At 36.1% G+C, this 26,009-nt stretch overlaps 1 protein-coding gene across 7 annotated transcripts in view; it reads right to left on the reverse strand.

The window, feature by feature from the left end:
* Positions 1–26,009, reverse strand: part of magi3b (membrane associated guanylate kinase, WW and PDZ domain containing 3b) — a 277,434-nt gene that overhangs the window by 98,572 nt on the left and 152,853 nt on the right. For all 7 annotated transcript variants that reach the window (XM_087257852.1, XM_087257850.1, XM_087257851.1 and 4 more), the window contains one exon: positions 9,092–9,208. In XM_087257852.1, coding sequence (XP_087113978.1) covers positions 9,092–9,208 — 117 coding nt within the window. The remainder of the gene's footprint in view (positions 1–9,091; positions 9,209–26,009) is intronic.

Genomic DNA, 26,009 nt, shown 5'->3' on the forward strand with positions numbered 1-26,009 from the left:
CAAAATCCTCATAAGAGACATCCGAGGGTGGTTTTTTACGAAGGAAAGGCCAAAAATAAAAGATGACATTTCTCAGCTCTGTTCATGTGTGTGTGCTAGAAAATGCCACCAGGCTCTACTATCATTTGAAGGACATTTACATTAGAACCAGCAAACTGAAATGCCAGAGTCAAGTGTCTGAGGAGACTTGACTCCAACTTAAAGCAAATAATATTAAAAATGGTCTCCTTTACATTTTCCTAAGAGAGCGACTGTTTAAATGCCACAAGAAGAGGGAACTGGAACAGCAGTCGTGGTTATGGATATTAAATGTCTGCAGGCGAGGTTAAAAGAGTTAACTTGTTTGACATCTATAAAATAACGATATAGAAGGGCATAAAATGGTTTCCAATTCAGTTCTTAATGCAAAGCTTTTCCTCTCGATTTATTTCGCACTAAAATTTTGTTATCGTAAAAAAGGATCTAAGAATATATGGTTGTGGGTTTGTCTGGGTAACAAAGTTAAGTTGTGTAAAAGTTTAGACAATATAGAAAACACAAATTAAAAAAAACAAAGTAGTGACTCCCTTTGACTTGTATTTCATTGTTGACAATATAAACTCAATATTTCATGAAATATACATTCATTCAGACCTGCAACACATTCCAAAAAAGTTGTGACGAGAACAGTGTAGGGCTAGTAATCAAGTAAATTGGCTTAATAATGATGTGATTGGACACATGTGATGTCAACAGGTGATTGTAATTATTATTTAGCACAAAAGCAGCATCCAAGAAAGGTCTAGTGCTTTAGGAGCAAAGATGGGCAGAGGATCGTCAGTTTGCCAACAAATACATGAGACATTTATTGAAATGTTCCTCAAAGAAAGATAGGAAGACATTTGAATATTTCAACTTCAACAGTGCATAACATCAAGGAATGGGCATCATTAAGGTTTGCTTACTACTTTTGTTGATACCACTTATCGGTTCTCTTATCAGTTTTATACTTAAGGCACGCACTGGAAACACAAGCTTTTTTCAGGTGAGATTGCCAACTGTGCAGACGAATATCAATTATCGCAAATTATAAATGTTGGTCAGTTAAATTAGGCTCTTGTGAGTAATGTTTATTCAGCAATACTTCTCCAGTATCGATAGCAGAACCGTCAACGTCAGAGCATATCGATACTGGTCTTTTATAATGTAGCACCAATAATTATAAAGTACCAAGCTACGGTCCCCATCCCTAACAACATCACTAAAAGATTCAAGGAATCTGGAGGAATTTCAGTGCATAAAGGACAAGGACACATCGTCACCTTGAAATTATAAGTTTCTATCTGCGTTCTAAATGATTTTGAGATATTGAGCTTCAAAGTTTTTGCATTCCACAGCAAACAGTATGTGTGTAACATTTGTTTTGTTTTTTTAAATAAAAGGTCCTAAAATGTAAACAACTTATAAAAAAAACATCCCATAATGTAAATAAGTTGTCATTTAATAAGAATACGTCAATAACTCAATTTTAACAAAAACGTCAGATAGAACCTTAGAACTCTAAGGTGACGACAAGCATAAGCTGAACAACCGTGATGTCCGATCCCTCAGACAGCACTGCATTAAGAATCCTTATTCATCTATAAGCAATATTAACACATAGGCTCAGGACTACTCCGGCAAATCTTAGTCAAGTTCCACAATATGTAGTAACATCCACAAATACCAATTAAAACTGTAATGTGCCAAAAAGAAGCCCTATGTTAACAGTGTCCAGAAGTGATAATTTACTATAAAATGATTCATCCGGGTGCTCCGGTTTCCCCCACAAGTCTAAAGACATGTGGTATAGGTGAATTGGGTAAGCTAAATTGTCTGTAGTGTATATGCATGAATGAGTGTGTATGGATGTTTCCCAGTGATGGGTTGCAGCTGGAATAGCATTCGCTGCGTAAAACGTGCTGGATAAGTTGGCGGTTTATTCCGCTGTAGCGACCCCGCATTAATGAAGATTCTAAGTCGAAAAGAAAAGGAATAAATGAATGCACACACTTTTTCTTTTTCATTCCTATTGTATTTTTAACAGTTAAATTCCAGCAATAACAGCTGCCATTTTATTACTATTCATTTTACAGATTTTGGTTTTACAAAGTACATGTACATCTTGTGAGGTTTAAATGCAGAATTGCTATGAAATAATACAGAGGCTAAACTCTGACTATAGCAAACAAAGACTGTGATGTGGCAGGTTGTGCGCAGGTTTCATAACACCAGCCATTTACATCTCGCTTGGCCTCTGAAGAGAGTTTAATGAGAGTCCGGTTCTGAAAACAGTCCGCAGGTCCCTCAGGCGAGCAGGACTCTGGTGGAGAAGAGATGTGAGAGCAACCTCAGGCTGCTCTTTATTCCTCTCCATCACAGAAGCTTTTAAGAGCTTCTGTTCATGCCTCCATAAAGCAGCTTTGTGTCTGCAAACACCGGAGGCCTTCGCATCCTCCAACTCTTCTTTCTTCCCTTCTTTACCCTGCCGTTTTGGGCTGTTCCTATAGTTTACTGACTAAGGTAAAGAAAGAAACCGAGAGAAAGAGAGTAACTAGGCCAAGAACAGAGTGACCTAAGGACAAGTAGAGGCTACGCTTAAATTAAATTACATTTTTTGTGTGTCGTTTTATTTTAATTTGGGTCGTCTCAGGCCTGCTAATTTTCCCTAAACATCAAAGAGTAATTCTTTATTCTTACAGGGGGAATTATTCATAATTATATCGTCAGTTTTAAACTTTGACAAATTTAAGAATAAATCCTACAATGTGTTAATCAAGAAGTCTATTATTAGACGGTTCCGACAGCTGGGATAGTAAAGCTGATGTCTAGGTTTATTGCTGGTGATAAAATGCACAGCGAAACATCCTCCGCTGGCTGTTTTTCCCAAGTCATTTAAATGGGTCACTTTCCCCTCAAATCCATTTATAATGTCAGTCAAAGTTTTTACAACCTTTCCTTTTTTACTTTGACTTCCTTTAAGCAGTCTTGACACGGATAAATTATGTTGTTACACTTTATGCCAATCAAATATATTTACTTATTTAAGTCATTCATTCATTTTCCTTCAGCTTAGTCTTTTTGTTCATCAGGGGTCACCACAGCGGAATCAACCACAACTTATTCAGCATATGTTATATGCAGCGGATGCCCTTCCAGCTGCAACCCAGTACTGGGAAATTAGTTTATTCTTTGGACTGTATAGAGGAAACAAGAACACCTGAAGGAAACCCACGTGAACACAGGTAGAACACGCACACAGAATTGTCAACTATCCAGCCGGGACTCGAACAAGAGGCCTTCTTGCTGTGAGGCGACAGTGCTAACCAATGAGCCACTGTGCCTTGCGTTTTTTTGTGATTTTGATCATTTCAATGGATAGGTCACCCAAAAAAGAAGATTTACTTACTATTTAGTCTTCCTCAATCTTTGAGTTTCATTTTTCTGTTAAACACAAAAGAAGATATTTTGAAAAATGCTGAAACATCTGATTATTGACTTCCATAGTAGGAAAAACAAATGCTATGGAAGTCAATGGTTACCGGTTTTCAGCATTTTTCAAAATATCTTCTTTTGTGTTTAGCAGAATTTTCTTTCTTGGGTAAACGATTCACTTAATTATTCAAACAAATGAATTTTGAAGTTTAGTGAAATAAATGCTCCTTTTTATATAATGAAGATGACTATCTGACACTGCAAGAAAAAGACCATGCAGCAAAAAAAAAAAAAAAAAAGCATTTCTTACTTTTTTGTCTTGTTTCTAGTCTAAATATATGAAAATTCTTAAACCAAGAAGCATTTTCTAGAAAAGCAAAACATATTGTCTTGTTTAAGAAATAGTAAGCTGAAATCAAGTGACTTTTTCCTTAAAACAAGCAAAATAATCTTCCAATGGGAAAAGCAGAATATTCTAATGTCAAAAAGAAAAACTATTTTATTGTGTTTACCCTATATTGCTGAAAACCTGTAACCGTTGACTTCCCTAGTATTTGTTTTTCTTATTATAGAAGTCAAATGTTTACAGGTTTCAGCATTCTTTAAAATATTTACTGTTGCTGTGCCTTTAAAAAGTGGATGTAAATGCCCTTTTTACACGTGACATCAGAAACTTTTTCTTCCATAATCTGCATGTTTGCTGTCATGTCTAATATTGTTTGTGCCGCCTCAGGCTGCCTTCAATAACAGCCTCTTTGTAATAGTCTTCATTAGCTTGTGACATATTCACAAAACAATCAGCGCTGGAATGTGCCGTGCAAAATCTCATGATGATGATCATGCATGGTTAAAAATAAACTTAAGCTGCTCTTTTCTAACACTCAAATACTTCAGAAGGAAATTTAGTGTGACAGGGGCCACAATCAGCATGAAACTGATTGAGCTACGGTGGATCTCTAGTGTTTTTTGTAGATTCATAACAAATGATTTTGCTGCTTGATCAAACTACTTATTTAAAATGAGGTGAAACAACAATAACTAAGATTTCTTTAACCACTTTATTGCTTTAAGTTCAATCTACTTAAAATTGGTCAAGTTTACTTGATTTGAATTAAGCGTAGCCATGTATTTTTTACAGTGTATAAATAAATAATTTTGTTGATTGAATTTTAGATAAGGCCGTCACGGTGACGCAGGGGGTAGCACGATCACCTCACAGAAAGAAGGTGACTGGTTTGAGTCGAGGCTGGGTCAGTAGGCATTTCTGTGTGGAGTTTACATGTTCTCCCCGTGTTCACATGGATTTCCTTAGGGTGCCTATAGTTTCCCCCACATTACAAAGACATGCGATATCGGTGAATTGAATAAGCTATATTGGCCATAGTGTATGTGTGTGGATGAATGTGTATGGATGTTTCCCAGTGATGGGTTGCAGCTGGAAGGGCATGTGCTGTGTAAAACATATGCTGGATAAGTTGGCGAGTTCATTCTGCTGTGGCGACCCCAGATTAATAAAGGGACAAAGCCGAAAATAAAATAAATGAATTAATTAATTTAATGATTATTTTTTATTTATGTTTAAATTATTATTATGTTTTTTTATTTAACATTTATTTTAATTAATTTAATTTAATGATTTCTTGCTCAACAAAATTAATAATTTGCTTGCAAAAAATATTTTCAAAAGTTTGAGGTCAGTTCTTTTTCATGTTTTCTTTTTAATTATTAATTATACACTATTTAATATAGTTTATCAAAAAAAAAAAAAAAAAGTTAAATTTTAGCCGAAAAAGAAAATAAATGAATGAATGAATTTTGGAAAACAATGTTCTGAATGTTCTGAAAAATGTTCTGGATATCAGTTAGCATATTAAGAAATTTCTGAAGGACCGTAGTGACACTTATGGAGTAATATTCGCTATATTATTCAAAATGTCCTTGTTAAAAAGTAGAATATACAACAAATAGAACAGAATAAAACGCACTCAAAATTTCGTTTGCTGTTAGTTCAAACTACTTATTCAAACTGAGCTGAAACAACATAATACTTTAGCTTTTTTGCGACAACTTAATAGTTTTATGTTCCAACTGACCAAGCTAGTCCTCAAACCAGCGAACTTCTTGCTATAAGGTCACAGTGCTAACCACTAAGCCACTGTGCCACCTATACACACACACATTCATTCATTCATTCATTTTATTTTCGGCTAGTCCCTTTATTAATCTGGGGCTGCCACAGGAGAATGAACCAGCAACTTATCCAGCATATATTTTACACCGTGGTTGCGCTTCTAGCAGCAAGCTAGTACTGGAAAACATTCAAACACACTCATTCACACACATACACTACGCCCAATTTGATTGATCCAATTCTCCTGTACCACAGGTCTTTGGACTGTGGGGGAAACCAGAGCACCCGGAGGAAACCCAGGCTAACATGGGGAGAACATACTCCACACAAAAAATGCAGACTGACCCAGCCGGGACATGAACCAGGGGCCATCTTGCTGTGAGGACACCGTGCTAACCACTGAGCCACCGTCCTGCCTATACACACATATATAATAAAATAAATCTCTTTTTCTTTGTCCACTAAAAAATATTGTGTCCTAAAGTGTCATAGTAAATTTGCCCCCTCAGAGTGTTTCATGACACATTTGTCACTGTCACTTATCAAATTAGACTAAATAGGGAACAACCAACTAGCTGAATGAGAAGCTAATGAGCAGTGCTACTGCTCGGAGAAGAAAGATGCTCTCAGAAAAACCACTCCGCAACAAGCCTCTAGAGAAACACAGCTCAGAGGAGAGCCGGCAGAGGGACGGAAGAGTCTGTCTCAGTAACTACACACACACACACACACACACACACACACACACACACACACACACACACACACACACACACACACACACACACACACACCACACACACACCACACACACACCACGCACACACCACGCACACACCACGCACACACCACGCACACACCACACACACACCACACACACACCACACACACACCACACACACACCACACACACAAAGGATTCACTGCAAACACCAGATCAGGAAACACTGACAGGTGAGATCAGATCATCGTACTGAGATAGGGAAAGGCTGAGAGACACACACAGACACACACTTCTTCATGGTTGTAAATGAATCCTTGTAAATATACTGATTATTATTATCATCATTATTATTACTGTTTTTTTCCTAAAATGTTGATTGTTAAATGTACTACTACTATTTACTGTGTTTACCAAGTTGATATATGTTGTTTTTAATGTAAACTTTATAAATGCTTTGGCAATACATTTGTAACATGCATTGTCATACAGTACATACAACATTGGGCTTCATGTTTTCCACATTTTTTAATGTAACAGCCTTATTCCAAAATAGATTAAAATATTGTATTGCAAATTTAATAGAAATAAAAAGGCTAAAAAATCTCATCTACATCAGTATTCACAGCCTTTGCTTAATACTTTGTTGATGGAAGCAATTACAGCCTCAAGTCTTTTTTTGAATATGATGGCACAAGCTGAGCACAACTGTCATTGGGAATTTTTGCCCATTCCTCTATTAGGTTGGGTGGGAAGCGACGGTGTACAGCCATTTTCAGATCTCTCCAGAGATGTTTAATAGGATTTAGATCTGGGCTCTGGCTGGGCCACTCAGAGACATTCACTGAGTTGTTGTGAAGCCACCCCATTGATATTTTGGCGGTGTACATTGCGTCATTGTCTGGAAGATGAACCTTCGCCCCAGTCTGAGGTCAAGAGCACTCAGAAGCAGGTTTTCATTCAGGATGTCTCTGTACATTGCTGCATTCATCTTTCCCTCTATCCTGCCTAGTCTTTCATTTCCTGCTGCTGTAAAACATCATGCCACCACCATGCTTCACTGTAGGGAGGTTATTAGCCTGGTGATGAGCAGTGCCTGGTTTTCTTCATACATAACGCCTGGCATTCACTCCAAAGAGTTAAATTTTAGTCTCATCAGACCAGAGAATTTTGTTTTTTGTGGTCTGGGAGTCCTTCAGATGCTTTTTGGGAAATTCCAGGCAGGGAGTGGCTTCTGTTTGGCCGCTCTAACATACAGGCCTGATTGGAGGATTGCTGCACAGATGGTTGTTCTTCTGTAAGATTCTCTCTCCCCACAGAAGAACACTGGTCACTCTGTCTGAGCTCTATCGGGTTATTGATCACCTCCCTGACTAGGGCCCTTCTCCCCTGATCACTCAGATTAGATGGCCGGCCAGCTCTAGGAAGAGTCCTGGTGGTTCCAAACATCTTTCACTTACAGATGATGGAGGCCACTGTGCTCATTGGAACTTTCAGAGCAGCAGAAATTTTTCTGTAACTTTCCCCTGGCTTGTGCCTCGAGACAATCCTGTCTTGGAGGTCTACAGACAATTCCTTTGTCTTCATGCTTGGTTTGTGCTTTGACATGCACTGTCAACCCTGGGACCTTATATAGACAGGTGTATGCTTTTTCAAATCATGTCTATTCCGCTGAAATTACCACAATTAAGCTTCTCAAACATCTCAAGAATGATCAGTGGAAACAGAACGTACCTTAGCTCAATTTAGAGCTTCACAGCAAAGGCTCTGAATACTTATGTACATTTGTTTTTTTCAGGTTTTTTATGTATTTTGTGTAGAAATGTGAGGAAATAAATGAATTTAATTCATTTTGAAATAAGGCTGTATCTTTTAAAATGTTGAAAAAGTGAAGCACTATGAATACTTTCCGGATGCACTGTGTGTCCCTTTAAAGAAAAGCAAAAATAAAGCAGAAATGTGGGATGTTCCTTTAATGTTTGGTTGAATATAAATAAATAAGTATTGTGAAGATAAACAATGCAAAATTGTACAGAAAATAATTTCAAGTGAAAACTTTCACAACAACAACAACAACAACAACAACAACGACAACAACAACAACAACAACAATAATAATAATAATAATAATGTTCTTCCAGCTGTAACCCAACACTGGGAAACATCCATACAGTCTTGCATTCACACTCATACACTACGGAAAAATTTGTTTATTCAGTTCACCTATAGCACATGTCTTTGGACTGTGGGGGAAACTGTAGCACCGGGGGGAAACCCACACCAACATGGTGAGAACATGCAAACTCCACACAGAAATGACAACTGGTCCAGCCAGGGCTCGCACCAGCGACCTTCTAGCTGTGAGGGAATCTAGCTACCCACTGCACCACCGTAAAGTGAAGATACATTTTTGAAAATGCTGCGCAAAAAAATAAAAAATAAAACAAAATATAATAAAATCTCAAAAAAAATGTGCAGCACATACTGCTCAGATCAGACCTGGATTAAGGGAGAAAACTTATTTTCAGAAATGTTTATGAATTTTTTTATTTTGTATTTGTTTACCTTCACAGAGAGAGCCGAATGACTCCACAAAATGTATTAAATAATGGAAATGTTAACACTGTGGAGCAGTTTTGTTAATTTATAAATCAAACTTAACTATGTGCTTTTTTGTTTTAGAAAAAGAGCAAAAAAAAAATCTGTGAGTATTATGTTTAAGAAAATCGAAAAACTGATTTATATCAGCATAAAGTCAGATAAATGTGTGTGTGTTTGTGTCTTACATGGAATGGTGCGCAGGTACAGGTTGTCTCGGATCACTTGCTGCAGTTTGTGGTCGATTGATCCTTTTTGAAACTGCAGGCTGAGATAATGCCTCAAATCAGAGTTCAGCACTTTACCTGCAAACAGAGGAAGACAGAAAGACATTTAGAAAATGTTATGAAAACAGATGCTTGGCTTTGTGCTAACATGTAGACTCTCCTCTCCCAGAGGGGATACATATTGCTCTCTTAAAAGTTAAAGGAATAGTTCGACCAAAAATATAGTTTCCTCACCTACAAGACACCCTCGATGTTTATGACTATCTTCTGTCAAACGAACACAGTTGGATTAGTTTTAAACTTTATTCTGACTCTTCCATGTTATTTAATGATTTTGAGGTAGTGGCTCTTTTTTAAGCTTCCAAAAGTGCATGAAAATCTGTAGCAAATGTAACCCATAGTCCGTCAGGGGGTTTATGTATGTCTCTGTGTTTTGTCATCAAAAATACATTTATTTATTTTTTTAAGATAAACATAAATCACTGAATTCCAGTGGCTGCCGAATACATTCTCAACATCTTCTTGGCTGAGCTCTGATTCCATGTTTGACGCATGAAATAATATGCATTTGTAGTGAAAGATGGATTTATTTTTCTATTCCTTTAATTAATTTATTTTTATTTTTTTATTGATTTTTTTTGTGTGTGTCTTTATTTATTTTATTATTTATTTGTTTATATTTATTGATTTCTTTATTTTTATTTGCTTTTTTTGTTTTATTTATTTGTTTATTAATTTATTTATTTAGGCGCTTTTAGAAGCTCCATAACAAATTGCCACCACACAACACCATTATACACCAAGTTTTAAGTTTAGTTAATTTATATAGCTCATTTAAAACAGCCACAAGAATGAAAGTACTTCGCAACATAAAAAATACATAAATACAAAAATATGAAAATAGAAACACAAAGACATGAAAGAGCCAGAACAACACGTAAAACTAAAAGCAGAAAGACATATACACTGAGGGTAGCTTAAGGGGAAAGTAAATTATGTTAATAATTAATAATAATTAAATTAGGTAATTTTTCTTTTTTTTTGGGTGAACTACAGTTGTCAACATTTGAAGTAGATCAAGTTTTTCAAAATTGTCTTGAGAAATTAATGGGTGTTGTTCAATATTTTAGGGCAACTTTGGTGAAATGTGAAGAGACTGAATACAGGGTTCATATTTGTGCTTCATGGTAGACAAATGTTGAGGAAAATGTCAGATGATTCTGTCTAGAAAATAGACAATTGCTGACTAGGGTTGAAAAAACCCCTCAAATTTAAGGAACAAAACTGCCCTACAGTTTGAAACTGAAAAAAATGGGCCTTCAGAATTAAAGTAGTGTATTACAGCTGTTGAGATTCCCCTTGAACATTAGTCCCATACGTGGAGATTGTGATTTCTGTGCCCCAGAGAGAAGCTTCCCACAGATGGCATTGAGAATGTGCAGAATGTAGAATAGAACTGCCTGAATTTAAGAACAAATCTCAAATCGGCCACTTTGCTTAAATGAAGCTTCATGCTTCACCATAGAAACTTAACTAATGCAAAGTTCTAAAGCTGCTCAAAATGAGCTTATTTCAGGCAGACAGCTGATATTCTTAACTTACCAGTGAAAAGCTGAAATGTGAAAGTGCAACAAAATAATATGCAAAATCCATCATATTTATGTATGATTAATCAGCGTTAAAAATGCCAAAGTTTTGAGAGCACGCTCTAATTAACTGTTGTAAATTATCAGAAATTTCACAGCTTCAGTCGTTATAACAGGAGTTTTTGCACACATGAACTAATGTCAAAAACTGGCAAGATTTCTCTTTGCATCCAGACATATTGTGCCATTCATTCAAAAACAAATAATTTTATAAAATATTGTGTATTTTGTTAATAAATATTACAATAGAAAGAGCAATAATGAGTCCTTGTCTTAATATTGCATCAAAACGCTGTATTGAACTCTCTTTTTGTAATGCATATTTAGCAGTTTGTTGTTATTGCTACCAGTTTATAGTAATTTGTTTGGTTAAAATAACTAATTAAAATGTGAGTTTGACAGAAAGATGACGTAGATACAATTAATAATGCTATCCTAAAACTGTCACTTATAAGTGAAGCGTTATAAACAAGTTTGATACTATGAATATCATATGAACATAATATGACTGATCGCGGCTGGACTCTTATCTGTAATCAGCAATAATCCAACCAGTTTGATCCAAGCCTACAATAAATAGACTGATTTTACCCTAATGCCTTATCTTCGTTTTTAAAGAATCCCCCCATTTCATCCTTATTTACTCCTTTTTTTCTTTTTACCAGGGGGAGGTCTTGAGAAATACCTGATCTTGGACCCTCTTACATGCTAATAGACCAGGCAAGAGCTCTGGGCTCAATCATCCTCGAGCTAAGAGTTCTCTCCCAGGACAGCATGCCAAATCTTCTAATAGCGTCCAGCAATATCTAATAGGGTTGGGTTGATAGACATTGTGATGCTGAGCCTGCATCCCGATCCTCCGGCTTGCCCACATCGCAGCAGCAACCCACTTGCGAAAAATACACACTACCGCCCCATTTACACTGATAGGTGTTAGTTTTAAAATGGCATTTTAGAACGAAAACTGTCCACGTCCACACTAGCGTTTCATCTAGTATTTCTAAAAAACTCTCCGTCCACACTATACCACAGAAAATGCACCTCACGTGACTACACACACACACATACACTGTTATGCGCTGCAGCGTCCAGTTCCAGTTCCAGTAGTCAACCCTGAGAGCAGTGGACGTTGTCTCTATTTAACAACTCTTCTGTCTTTAGAATCTATCAGGTAACATGTCACAGCGTCAGTACACTGCTTCAATCATTTGCTTTCACGCTTGTACATAGTAATTTTAGTTAAAACTTCAGAAACTTTTTGTTTGCGCACCTTTTTTTTTACCAAGAATGTTTGTGAATGCCATTATAACGACACAGATCACTCTGCCTATTCATGCCAGAGTCCAGCGCAAAAGTGATTGACAGGTGGTGATTTGTGTGTAACCTATCTTTATTTATTTATGATTTGGTTATGGGTGAAACAAAGATCATGTGGGTCAGGTAGTTGAAACTAATAATTTATTTACATGCCGACAATGAGATGACAATGCCATTGTCCTGCGTTATGTTTCAAATTAGACATTGTACAATGCCAAATTGGTCGACATTTCCCAACCCTAATATCTAAGTGTGAACTCTTGAAATGTTACAAAAAAATGAAATACAAATAAATACCAATGGGCATATTGACACTAAATGGAGATGTCTTTGATCCTGTTGTTCAGGTATTATATATTATAGTGCTATATAATAAAATGTAAAAGTATAGCTCTGATTATTTGATGTTTTTTAACCTTTACATGGGCAATTTTGAAAGTTTTTGAAGAATAATATGACACATTGTTGAGATCTCTATTGAAACCCGAAGAGATAGAGGACAAAAAAAAATAAGAAGAACAAGAAAAGACTCAAGCAAGACAGTACATCAAATTAAAAGTGAAGCAAAAGTTACATTCACTCTCTACACCGCCTTGGAAAACAACTGAGCTGTCATGCATGATTTTCCTACAGGGTGCTTTCACTAGTACCAAAAGTACTTTCTATTAGCGCTCAATTGTTTTTCATTTTCTAGGACCAGAGCGACTTCTCACTCCACACAAACACATGCACAGTCAATGTGAGAGAGCCAGCCGCACAAAACACATGCTGTAAGTCTCTTATAAGCTTTGCCAACTCAGAGAAGACTTCACAAACAAGCTGACACAGTGTCGAAAGCAACTGTGAAAAGTGAAACCTAATGAAAACCCCACACACAGAGAAGTTTTAAAAGCCTTGCTTTCCCTCGTTCTGCCAAACTCCAAAAGACTCGACTCTGGGAGAGTGCAGAGAGAGAGAGAGCTAAAGAAAGTTGAAGATGGAGATTGTTTGCTGATACTGATGTTTGCTGAGGGGGGATAAGAAAATGAAGGGAAACACAGACAGAAAGAAAAAAGATTGTACAACTTGAGGGAGGAAAAAAAAAGCCATTAAAGAGGTCATATGAGAAATGCTTTGCAAAAAAAAAAAAGTCAAAATATATCTTTCAAGACTCAATACTAAATCATTGAATTTATTATGCAAGAAAAGCTAATATTCGACACATCCTTCTGAATGATTCAAAAAAGAGAGTGTTATATTATTTAAAACACTGTCACTGATACATTTCACTTCATTTGGACAATTTTATGCAGATGACTTCATTTGTGGAAATTGGAATGCAATCTTTGCAAAGAAGCCATATGTGACAAATCTGTCTAATCGTCACCGCTGAAAGAGCAGAACTGGGGCGCACACACACACACTTATACACAGGCACAAGTACAAACTAGAGATGCAACGATTATACATTTTGGTTGTACAGTTATAGTCTGACGAATAATCACAGTTTCATGGTACACTCTCAGAAATAAAGTTACGTAAGCTGTCACTCGGGTGGTACCTTTTCAAAACGTACAGATTTGTCCCTAAAAGATCCATATTAATACCTCAAGGGTACATATTGGTACCTAAGAAGTACAAAAGTGTTCCTCTTAAAAATTTCAGGTACTAATATAAACGTTTGACGTACCAATAAGGACCCTTTAAATACAAATGTGTACCTTTTGAAAAGGTACCACCCCAGTGACAGCTTAAGTACCTTTATTTCTGAGAGTGTAGGTATAGGGCGATAACCGTTTTCAAGGTATACCAAGGTTTTAAAACCGCCAAAATCTTCTGTTATAACTGTTTTTAACTATATGTCCGATTTTTTTTTTTTAGGTTTTTTTATTTATTTTTTATTTTATGGACAACAGTATCTCCAGCAGAAAAAATATCCAAAGATGCCATTTTAAATTGTAGAGAAATCTGTGTTTTTGAAACTGATGAAGACAGCAGAAGTCAATGATTCATTTGAATAATTCAGCCTGCCATGTTTACTGTAACAAAGTATTTAAAATGTGCCATTTTGTCATCATCACATGACATATCCACGCTAGTTGCGTCGCTCCACTGCTATTCATGAATTTTTCTCACGGTGCATCATGAGATAGTGTAGCATTCATTGTATGTGCACTTCAGAACCTCGCCGGAAGTAGTACATCAACTGGGTACGTCTCGCTGACTGTTTTTCGCATTCTATGAATTCAGGCATACTACTCGGCTCACATAGTTTTTAACATACTATATGGAAGTATTCGATTTTGGATGCAGCCATTGTGCTCAAAGCGAAAAAAAACCTTCTTTTTTTTACCCAGACATTAAAAAAGAGCATATTTTAGAGCAGTAATCATAATACCTATAACCACATATTAGGTATTTTTATCCAAGGTTATCATACCGTTAGAAACGAAATAGGCCCATGCCTATTTCACGGTTATTATCACGATTATTATGCATTCATTATTTTCAAAACACTACTAGCTTAGAAAACCACATGAAAACTCCATATATTTTACAGTGTTATATAATGTTGCTCAGTAACTAAATAATACATAACAAAATAACATAAAAAAAACAAAAACAAATGAAAGTTCATTTTTCTTTGGACTTAAAAATAAGTTAAAGAATTAAAATTATTTTTAAGTCCAAAGAAAAATGAACTTTCATTTGTTTTTTTTTAACAATGAACAAACAAACAAATAAATAAATAAATAAATAAATAAACAAACAAACAAACAAACAAACAAACAAACAAACAAACAAACAAACAAACAAACAAACAAACAAACAAACAAACAAACAAACAAACAAATAAATAAATAAATAAATAAATGAATAGAAAATAGTATTTGTCTAATATAAATCTAAGCTACATATTAGCTAAGTATTTCCCTTTTAACAAGAACAAATGTAGTCGAAGGCTGCTGTCCCTCTGTCTGAAAGGCACTTTTGATCAACTAAATCTCTGCATTCTTTCAACTAGGTGCATCTGGAAAGCATGAGCGCGTCGTGTAAGGAAAAGAAATTACAAACTTGTGCACACAAAAGACACAACATGTAAACGCCTCAGCCATAGTTAATCCAGTGTGCGTGTAGGCATGGGCTGGTATGAGATTCTGATGGTAATGTAACCTTGGATAAAAAATCACGGTTTCAAGGTATCACAATATTGTGTTCACTGCTCTAAAATATATTAATTTCAAATGGCTGGGTAAAAACAAAAACTTTTTCCCCTTTGAAAACAATATATTCTATTTTTTTGAAAGATGTATGATACTTGGGAGCAGTAAACACATCAGGGTATATAATTCAAATGAATCATTGACTTCTGCTGTCTTCATTAGTTAAAAAATAATAATTTCTTTACAATTTTAACAGCATATTTGCATATATTTTCTGCTGGAGATGCAGCTGTCCTAAATAACAACAAAAAAAAAAAATGTAAATAAAAAAATCTTACACATACCTTAGGAAAAATATTACAGACAATTTTGCCAGTGCCTACGTGTGTGCGTATTAGTCTCGGTGTACAAGCTTGGAACTTTAAACTAGCGCACAGTTGGCATAACTTTGTTTAGTTGCAGCAGTTTTGTTCTGTGCAGAAATGTGGTGTTGAGAAGCCTTTAATTAACCGTAACGAAATAAATCGCAGTTAATAGTGAAATCAGTTTAATCGCTGCATCCCTAGTACAAACACACCTCATACACTCTCCATGTTCCCACCTTGCATGCCATTGTTGCCATTGGCAGTGGGTGAACACATTAGTCTGACAGCCCAAAGACATTTCCCCACACATACCACACATTATTTCCCCTCAGTCCTGGCTCACACTTGGTCAACACACACACACACACACACACACACACACACACACACACACACCTGATTGTCTTGTACTATCCCCATTTGTCTTTGCTCAACACTTTGTTTGCTTGTCTGGGAGTAATCGATCTTCCAGCAGGTAAACATTGCGATGGCCAAACAGTATTTTGTTTGCGCATTTTGTGCTACAGTAGCTTATATGCTTCAATGCTCAAATGTCACAGGTTCCTTCATTACAAACATAGTTCTCTGATTCTGTGTTTTCCGAACCAATCGTTCTAATGAACATTTGAAAACAGCATCACAAACAGCAAACACATCTTTTTGGGTGATGTTTCTCAGCTATTTTTCTATTAAGAATGGGCAACAGTATGCATCTGTAGCCCATTGCCCTAATTAGTTACCCTGCTTCTCACCCGGTAGCCCGTTTATGGCATCATTTCCCAAAGTTGCCCTGTACATTATCAGCAAGTGACTTGGTTGTTTGGTGTGGACTGGTTTCTGCTCTGATTTACTGCAGAAAAAGTACACTGTAATAGGCCAAAACCATCATGCATGTGCAAAATGTAAAACTCCTTACAATAATGAAGAGTTTCAGAAATAGGTCTATAATAATAAATAACCGAAAACTGTACTGGCAGTTTATTACAAGGTTTTTGTACTATTTCAAGAGTTCACACTAGATGATTGATAATAAAGCGTGTTCGGTGAGACTAAGGCTGCACTCACACTAGGTACAGTTGCCTCGAACCGGGCCAAAGCACGCTTGTCCCCCCTCTTGTCTCCCCCGACGGCCCGCGCTCACACCACAAATGGGCCTCAGCACGCTTACGTCATCGCTGCTGGGCTGTTAAGTGAGAAGCGCTCTCTCACTCAGCAGCACAGTGGAGATTTCTCTAGTTATATCGTTTCAGTCATTTGATATGGCGTCAAATATTTAGCCAAACAGTCCTGAGGGATGCGGGGACACGCAGTCAGATATTTCGCCGAACAGATCCGCCACTTTTGGCGCTCATAAACAATCATAAAGCTCTCGTGCTGCAGGAATGAGGAGGTCTGCTGAAGGCGCGCAGCTGTCGTGCAGTGAGGAGTTTGCGTCTTTAATAAACGACGGCAGTTTGCGTTCACTGAACAGTAAGAATGATTAATAAATCCATATGAAACAGCCCTTTAAAAGTCATGTCTCGCTTTCAGTTTCGGGCTTTGGCGCGTTTTGCACTCACACACAAGCGTACCGCATACAAAGCCCAAATGAACCGTGCTCAGGCACACCTCTTCCAACCGGGCCAGGGCCGGCCAAGTGAACCGTGCTTGAGCCCGATTCAGCGCACTCACATTTCTCAAACGATCCGGGAAACGGGCCTGGGCACGGTACGGATGGCAAAGTCAATGATGTGCTGTTCAGTAAGCGATTTTGCTCAGCTTAGTAGAGATTTCTTCAGTTATATCGTTTAAGTCGTTTGATGTGCAGTGACACGCAGTCAAATATTTTACTGAACACTGAAAGCCCAAGTGAACCGTCCTCAGGCACACCTATTCCAACTGGGCAAGGGCCGGCCAACTGAGGCTCCGTTTACACTAATGCGTTTTCGTTTTAAAACGCATAAGTTTTGCTACGGTTTCGCCATCCGTCCACACTTCGCTGGAGTTTTCAAGCGCTGAAAAAAAAGCGTTTTGGAAACGCTGAAGAGGCCGTTTTCATTCTAAAACACTGCTGCTCCAACTCAGTGTGGATGGGGAAAACAGAGACATCTGAAAAAGGAGCCAGGACTGCTGACATTCGCCTATGTGATTAGGGCTTTTCCTCAATATTAAGTAGCCTACACACACAGTTTAGTCCTGCAAGACCTGCATCCTCTCCTTGTAAGTTCAGACTTTGTAAGTTTTATATGGACTCCCAAGGACATGTCGGTGAATCTTCGAAGGGAACAGTGTACTTTATAACCTTACTCACATCATCCTGGATATGTACGTTGTTTCACTATCTTAACAATAAAATGAAAACATGATATAAGGAACTGCTATTTTCATTTTGATATTAACAACTTAACAAACAGCAGAAATGTTGAGGCGTCGTGCTGCATATATGAGCGTCATCTTCACTGTGTGCATATTTATAACAAAACCATAACTATAACATCACTGCCACCTTTCATTTTCATTGACAATACGAAACAGCCTCTCTATTGCTGAATATCAGTTTTACTAATCAATAATGGCCATTATAAAATTATAACGTAAAATAAGTTTATACATCATAGGAAATAAAGGCATGCATTTAGTCAATATACAGAAGTCGGCAATATGTCATTAGATATCGACAACAAGATGAATTAAATATCACTTTTAACAAATATTGTGAGCTTGGATCCAGCGGTAGATCCTTAATGAACAGTCCGACGACCACAGCTCTCATCTGGGTAGATATGCTGCAGCGTGTCAGTGCCAGTGTGTGTGTGTGTGTGTGTGTGTGATTAAGTTATGTGTGCTTTCAGCAGTGTAATGTGGACGGAGAGCTGTTCAGAAACGCTGGGTGAAACGCTAGTGTGGACGCGGATCGTTTTCATTCTAAAAAGCCGCTTTAAAATAAAACACACTAGTATAAACGAGGCGACGCAGTGGCACAGTGAGAAGCACGTTCGCCTCACAGCAAGAAGGTCGCTGGGTTGCTGGTTCGATCTTCGGCTCAGTTGGTGTTTCTGTGTGGAGTTTGCATGTTCTACCTGTTCTTGGTGGGTTTCCTCCGGGTACTCCGGTTTTCCCCACAGTCCAAAGACATGCGGTACAGGTGAATTGGGTAGGCTAAATTGTCTGTAGTGTATGAGTGTGTGTGTATGTGTGGATGTTTCCCAGAGATGGGCATAAAAACTTGCTGGATAAGTTGCCGGTTCATTCCGCTGTGGCGACCCCAGATTAATAAAGGGACTAAGCCGACAAGAAAATGAATGAATGAATGAATAGTGTAAACGAGGCCTGAGACCGATTCAGAGGACTCAAACTTCTCAAACGATCCGGGAAACAGGCCTGGGCACAGTTCGGATAGCATAGCATGAGTAGGCCCTAAGATAATTGAGGTAAGAAACTCTGGTTATTTACAGTGACTTGGGAATCATCTGATTGGTGAATCTTGAGTTAGCTATTGCAGGACCAGCCGTGGTCAATCATAAGCACGTGATCATCTAGAAACTAGTTTATAAATAATCCTCACATAATACAACACTAACCCATACAATATGTCACTATTACACGCAATATGTCACAATAATTAAACTATAAAAAAATTTAATTAAAGTCACTTTTTCTAACTTTTTAAGGGTTGAAAGTTGTTGGAAGAAAGATTAAGGTGCTATAAAAAACAAAAACAAAAAAAATAAAAAAATAAAAACATGAATTACAAAATACGTAAAACAGATCATTTAAATGTATTTTTACAGTGTAGTTATATTTTTTTTGAGAGGGGCATGTCAGGGTACGATGAAGGTATGTGGGACACATACGCATTGGTCAAGTAATAATAGGTCAATGTTCCATTAAAGAACAAAAAAGTTATACACACTGTACACACACAAATAATGCATCAAAATTCACATTGTTTCCGATCACTTATTGACCTGCAGTATCTTTGTCTTAGATCGATGCACAGGGGCTTAGAAAAGCCCGCTCTGCATATGAAATGAGAATCAGTGTTGTGTCCCAGCGCTCACACAGCAGCTTGTGTGTGTTTGCCGCTGTGTGAAACAGTTTTTAATTGTACAGATAACAGCTTGCATTACATTGCAACAAGATCCCAAGAGAATCCACACTGAAAAAAAGTGACGCACAAACTGTTCAGATCAGACTGGACTGGGAGAAACTTGAGTTGTTGAAAGTTCCAGAATGTTCTTATAGTTCATTAAGCTCTTTCATCTCACAAGATCAAGGAAGATAAGATTCCTCATGATACAATACCAATCCGTTAAATTAACAAGAAAAAAAACACAAGGAAACATGAATGGAAAATTAAAATGTAGAGTCAAACAAATACTAATGATTATAAGCGTACTTTTCCGCTTGATTGATTACATTATGAATTGCAAACACATTTTTTTATGTTATGTTGAAATGAACGAAGCATTATTTCATTGAATATGCACAAATTTACATACATTTCTAGCACCAAAGATGAACACTGAACATTGAAGTCAGGATAGTTCCTTATAATAATAATTCCTAAGGTTTATATAGCTCTTTTCGGGACACTCAACGCTCACCGAGCAGTATAAGTGCCCATCAATATACTGGTGCGTTAGAACCCACACAGACCACAGGTTGAGCACCCCCTGCTGATCTCACTAACACCACTTCCAGCAGCAACCTAGCTTGCCCATGTGGTCTCCCATCCAGGTACTGACCAGGCGCAGCCCTGCTTAGCTTCAGTGGGCAACCATGTGAGAGTTAGCTAGGATAAAAACTATTGTTTCTTACCAGTTAATTGTTTATCTCACGGGAGTCCACACTCGGTCCTGGAGGGCAGATGTCCTGCAGAGTTTTGTTCCAACTTGCTTCAACCCCCCACCAGGTTGTTTCTAGTTTATCTAGTAAGAGCTTGATTAGGTGCTTCAGGTGTGTTTGATTAGGGTTGGAGCTAAACTCTCAACGACACCGGCCCTCCAGGAGCGAGTTTGGACACCCTTGGTTTATCTTGACTAAATTTCTCTTTTTATTTTTGAAATCTACAAAAACAAATTGATCAGTTGTGAAAAAATAACATTAAAGTGCATTTTGGATATATATATATATTTTTTACATCAGGCTGAATACAGCAGTACTTTATAAATCATAAAATTTACTGGGAGCATAAAAAAAGTGTATTTTTGCCTACAATGTCTCGCCTCAAATAAGGAAATTGTGAACATATGCAAGCAGATGCCACAACGCACTAAAGCTCTAGTCTATAATCTGCCGTCTTTACCCTGCCAGTCCTCATAAAGCAGCATAATAATCAACTCATAAACACAGCATGACCCGTTATGTGTCATAACCTTTGGGAGGAAAGACAGGTGTCCCTGTCAGAAGTCCTGAATTGAACAGGATTTATCCGCAGAAAAGCTGATATTCCACATCATTCTAATTTATTTTGACAGGGATAAAACAGGAATTAACATAGTGCTGACACGAGGAGCCGATATCAGCAGCGTTCTAATGGCTTGATGACTTCATGTGAATTGGAAATGAATGCCGGTTTTATGCAAGATCTATACTGCTGCTGCTTTAATGAAAGACTATAAAATAATAAAAGTTAATAAATAAAATGTATAAAATGTATAAAAATGTATAAATAAATGTAATAAAAGTTACATACAAGTACATAACGTCATAGAATTAAATAAAATATTTACAAAACTAAAAGCAAAATAAACAACTTACAGATACTAAAAAAAGAATATTAGAATATTCATTCAAAATGTAAATATTATATTAATTATTTAAATAACAACAACAACAATAATAATAATAAATAATAATAATAAAATGTAAATAATGAATAAAATAGCACTTCACAACTAAAACATTTGCACAATCACAACTAAATTAACTAAATTAAATAATTGCAATATTAAACAAAACAACACGTGTTCAATACTAAAGTAGAATAAACTAAAATATTAAAACTAAATTCTATAAACACAATAAAACAAATTAATTACAGAAATAAAATAAAACAAAAAATTACATAAATTAAATGGAATTAAATAAATAATATAAATAACACATTTAAAAATAAAAAAAAATTATTTATAAAAAAAGTAATACATTAAAAATTTAATAAAATAATGAAATAAAATAAAAATACATAAATAATAAAAATCGTAAAATAAAAGAAAAAATAAATAATAAATAAATTATTAAAAAAATTATTAGTTAATTAAAAATAAATAAATAAATATCAAATAAATTATTTAATTAATAAAATAAAATAAATTAAATTAATTAAATAAATAAAAAAATAAAACAAAATAAAATATTTCTTATGCGTTCGATTCTAGTTTATAAAGATATATATTCGACAGCTTTATAGAGATATCTCTCTCAAAATCGCTCAGTCGATTGCATTCATTGCCTCCCCATATGGTGCACCATGTGGCATTGAGTGTGCAGGGAATAGTGAACGAGTGAATGACTTTGACACACAGCACATGTGGTCACAGACCGAAACACAGACATAAAAATCACTTCTGAAGGCTTTAATAATGAGTCACACCAGGTGAAAATGACCCAACCGCTGCCTTCAACTCACTTCCACTTTACCACAAAACCACTTTGTTTATATCTGATTATCTTTTAATTCACTAAAAGTCCATCCAAGCCACTTCATCTCCATTGCCAGTGTTTTCAAAGCACATTAGTCAGACAAGATGGAACAATTAATTGGATGTGAATAAAAAATGAGGTTGTGTAAAATGACATTATTCTATTTTGGGGCACTTCTTATTTTCACAAACCATTTTTCATAAAGGTCTCACTGTTTTATTGATTTATTACAGCCATTGCTAATGCTATATATTATGTTCCTCACAAATTGGTTTGCATTGACTAAAACATACAGCAGTATTAGGACTAAATAAGGACAATGCTGCTTTTAAACTAGAATAAGAAAATTAAGACTTAAATGATTTAAAGTATGTTCCGATCAGGTTTTTTCCCCTCAAGTCCGAGCCAGAATTATTTGATTGAGTATCTACCGACACTGAAACCTGATCTAATACTTGTATAATAAGTAAAAAGAATAAAGAAGAGTGAAGAAGAGTTATATACACCTCATATACACCTTATTTTAACATTCAACAACTCTGTTAACAAACAAAGCCAACCCAGGCTCATTCTGAAAAGGTAGTCCCATGGACGTTTCTGGAGACCGCGAAATCCGTCCCGGGAGGTACATATGGCTGCATTTCATTTTTTTAAGTGAACGCTAAGGGGGGGTATGACGCCGTTTCCTTTCGCGCTTACCAGGTGACCGCTTACCTCCATGTGGAGGGCTTTCCCGCTGCAACCAGTTTGTCCAGTCAGCTCATTGTGTACGTTGGCAGACTTGAGACGCAGAGAGGAGTTGACCACGATGACTGGGTTCAAGTCCGGGGAAGAGCGGTTCCAGAAATTAGGTAAGACAAAAACAGAATCCAAAAAATAAAGTGAACGAGTTCATGACGGGGTGAGAATGTGGTGAAATCCGAAAACGTGGTAAAAAAAATCAGACGAGGGCTTTTCTTTTTCTGGACAGCTTTTGTAAATTGTTGATTGGGTTTAGGTAAGTAAGCTGGTGGGCGGGTCAATCGGTAAAATTGGTTGAGTTTGGGGAAGGAAGGAGGGTGGTTTAGCCGATTGACCGGTAGCACAGTCAATCATTCAGTCAGTCAGACAGTGACCTCTCATAGGAGAAAAGCGCGGGCGTTAACAGCACTCGCAAGAGACATTTGAGATACGAAAAAGCGCACACAGCGGCCTCTCGCAGGATTGCGAAAAATAAAAACTGCAAAAATACGTACCTCCTGGGACGTATTTCACGGTCTCCAGAAACGTCCACCAAACTACATTTTCAAAATGAGCCTGGGTTGGACATTTGAGATACGAAAAAGCGCACACAGCAGCCTCTCGCGGGTTCACAAAAACAAAAACTGCAAAAATAAGTACCTCTCGGGATGTATTTCGCAATCTCCAGAAACGTCCACGGGACTATGTTTTCTGAATAAGAGCCTGGGTTGCAACAAAGCACTTGTAGATTGAACAATCAGGTAATAAATAACATCAATTCTTCACTTTTGGACTTTTTATTGCAACAGTAAATCAAAAAAAAAAAAAATCTAATATAAACACAGATAACTTAAAATACCCGGCAGGCAATCCCAAGTTCACATATCTCACAGTTTGCTATGGCAATGTTGTCGTCATCAACTTTATAATACCTCCAGACTGCAGACATACTCGAGCTTTCCGCTTTAAGCTGCTTCAGTGTTCTACTTTGCCGGCATTTAACCAATGGTGTCTCTGCAATAAAGTGATGTCATCCTGCATAAATTGCTGTTTCTGTGTGAAGTCAAAAAAGCGGTCTGTGCCACTGCATAACTATAGATGTGTTTAAAAAATGATGAGTCAAAAGGTAATGTCCCATTCCGATAGATAATAATTTATTTTAGGATGTCTATAAGCTACAAAACAGTGACAATTTGCGTTTAAAAGATGTAAAACTAATAAAAAATCTAAAGCTTCCAGTTTGTCACTTTCGCCTAAATCAATAAACAATTAAATTATAAAACCACCTAAACTGAACAAATTTTTTTGATGTCACCTCATACTTCAGTTTCTCATCATATCTTGACCAATCAAATGCTCTCTAGTATCTGATATGCCCCACCCCCTTCAAGACGCTTTTCATTTGATGTGATAAAAATAAGTCTATTGACTGTCTTTGTAAAAGGGGAGGAGCTACTCTATGTCTCACCCTCTCTTCATTTTATTTTTGTTGGGATTAAGTCGAATCAAGAAAAATCGAATTAAAATGCACATTTCAAAGCACTTCTCAAGATCTTTAATCAAAAAAAGATATGAAGTGTTTAAAATTACAATCCATTAATCCATTTGAGTTACAAAGTGTTATTATAAACACATTAAAATGATGTACTGCATTTGTCATGCATAAATTATATACATTTATTAGACATTTTATTACAACCGTTTACATCTCTATGACCTTAAAAAAATGACATTTTCTGTATGTATTTACTTAAATTGCTCTGTGAAGCAATTAGAAATGTATGAAAAAGTAAATAAAGAAATGTAATGTTATTAGCTCCCCTTTGCTCTCTTTTTTTCTTTTTTTAAATATTTCCTAAATGACGTTTAGGAGAGCAAGGAAATTTTCACAGTATGTCTGATAATATTTTTATTCTAGAGAAAGTCTTGTTTTATTTAGGCTAGAATAAAAACAGTTTTTAATTTTTGAATAAACATTTTAAGGTCAAAATTATTAGCCCCTTTCACTTCCTATAGGGCTCAGTGACCACATACCTGTAGGTGGACAGCACATTTTAGCTCTTAAGTGGCTATTTAAAATACTTTGAATGTTTTATTTTTTGTTACAGAAAAACAGTGTCATCCTGCATATAAAAAGTCCCAAACAATATTTGTAACTGTCATAAATGGGAAAACAATGTTGTTTTTATTCCCTGATAGTCAAAACATGTTCGGAAAAAAATATATGTTGTATATGCATTAAAAAAACAGTCAGGAAAAAGTGTTTTATGTAAATTCATACCTCGAGACCACATATATGGACATCATTTTTCTCTAAAAGTACATCATATTTAAAGATGATATTTATTCTAATTAGATTCCAAATTAGATTCTCAAGCCCAAATAGCAAAGATAAATTAAAAAATGCATGTAAAAAAAAAAAAAAAACAGCTTGGGCCTTAAGAGGTTAAGCTTTTTTTTTCTCCGATAGTCTACAGAACAAAACATCGTTATACAATAACTTGCCTAATTACCCTAACCTGCCCAGTTAACCTAATTAACCTAGTGAAGCCTTTAAATGTGCCTTTAGGCTGTATAGAAGTGCCTTGAAGAATTATCTAATAAAATATTATTTACTGTCATCACGGCAGATAAAACAAATCAGTTATTAAAAATGAGTTATTAAAACTATTATGTTCAGAAATGTGTTGAAAGAATCTGCTCTCCGTTAAACAGAAATTGGGGAAAAAATAAACAGGGGGGCTAGTAATTCAGGGGGGCTAATAATTCTGACTTCAACTGCACATAATAAATATGTATGTATAAATAACAATATACTTAACTGTACTAAAAATACTAACAAAAGAAATCCTTTTTTGGCAAAAATAAATACTTTTTAAATGTTAATTCTTTATTTAAAAAAAAATAATTGTTAATAATTACATCCAAAATAAAAGTTTGATTTAACACGTGTCTTTCTTAGAGTGTATATGCTTATTATGTATATAAATACACAATACACAACTCCTTCCTGTTGTCCCAACTCAAATCAACAAAGATAAATGAATTGTTTTTACAAATG

Source organism: Danio rerio, chromosome 6 (assembly GCF_052040795.2).
Source record: "Danio rerio strain M-AB ecotype USA chromosome 6, GRCz13ab, whole genome shotgun sequence".
Classification (NCBI taxonomy): domain Eukaryota; kingdom Metazoa; phylum Chordata; class Actinopteri; order Cypriniformes; family Danionidae; genus Danio; species Danio rerio.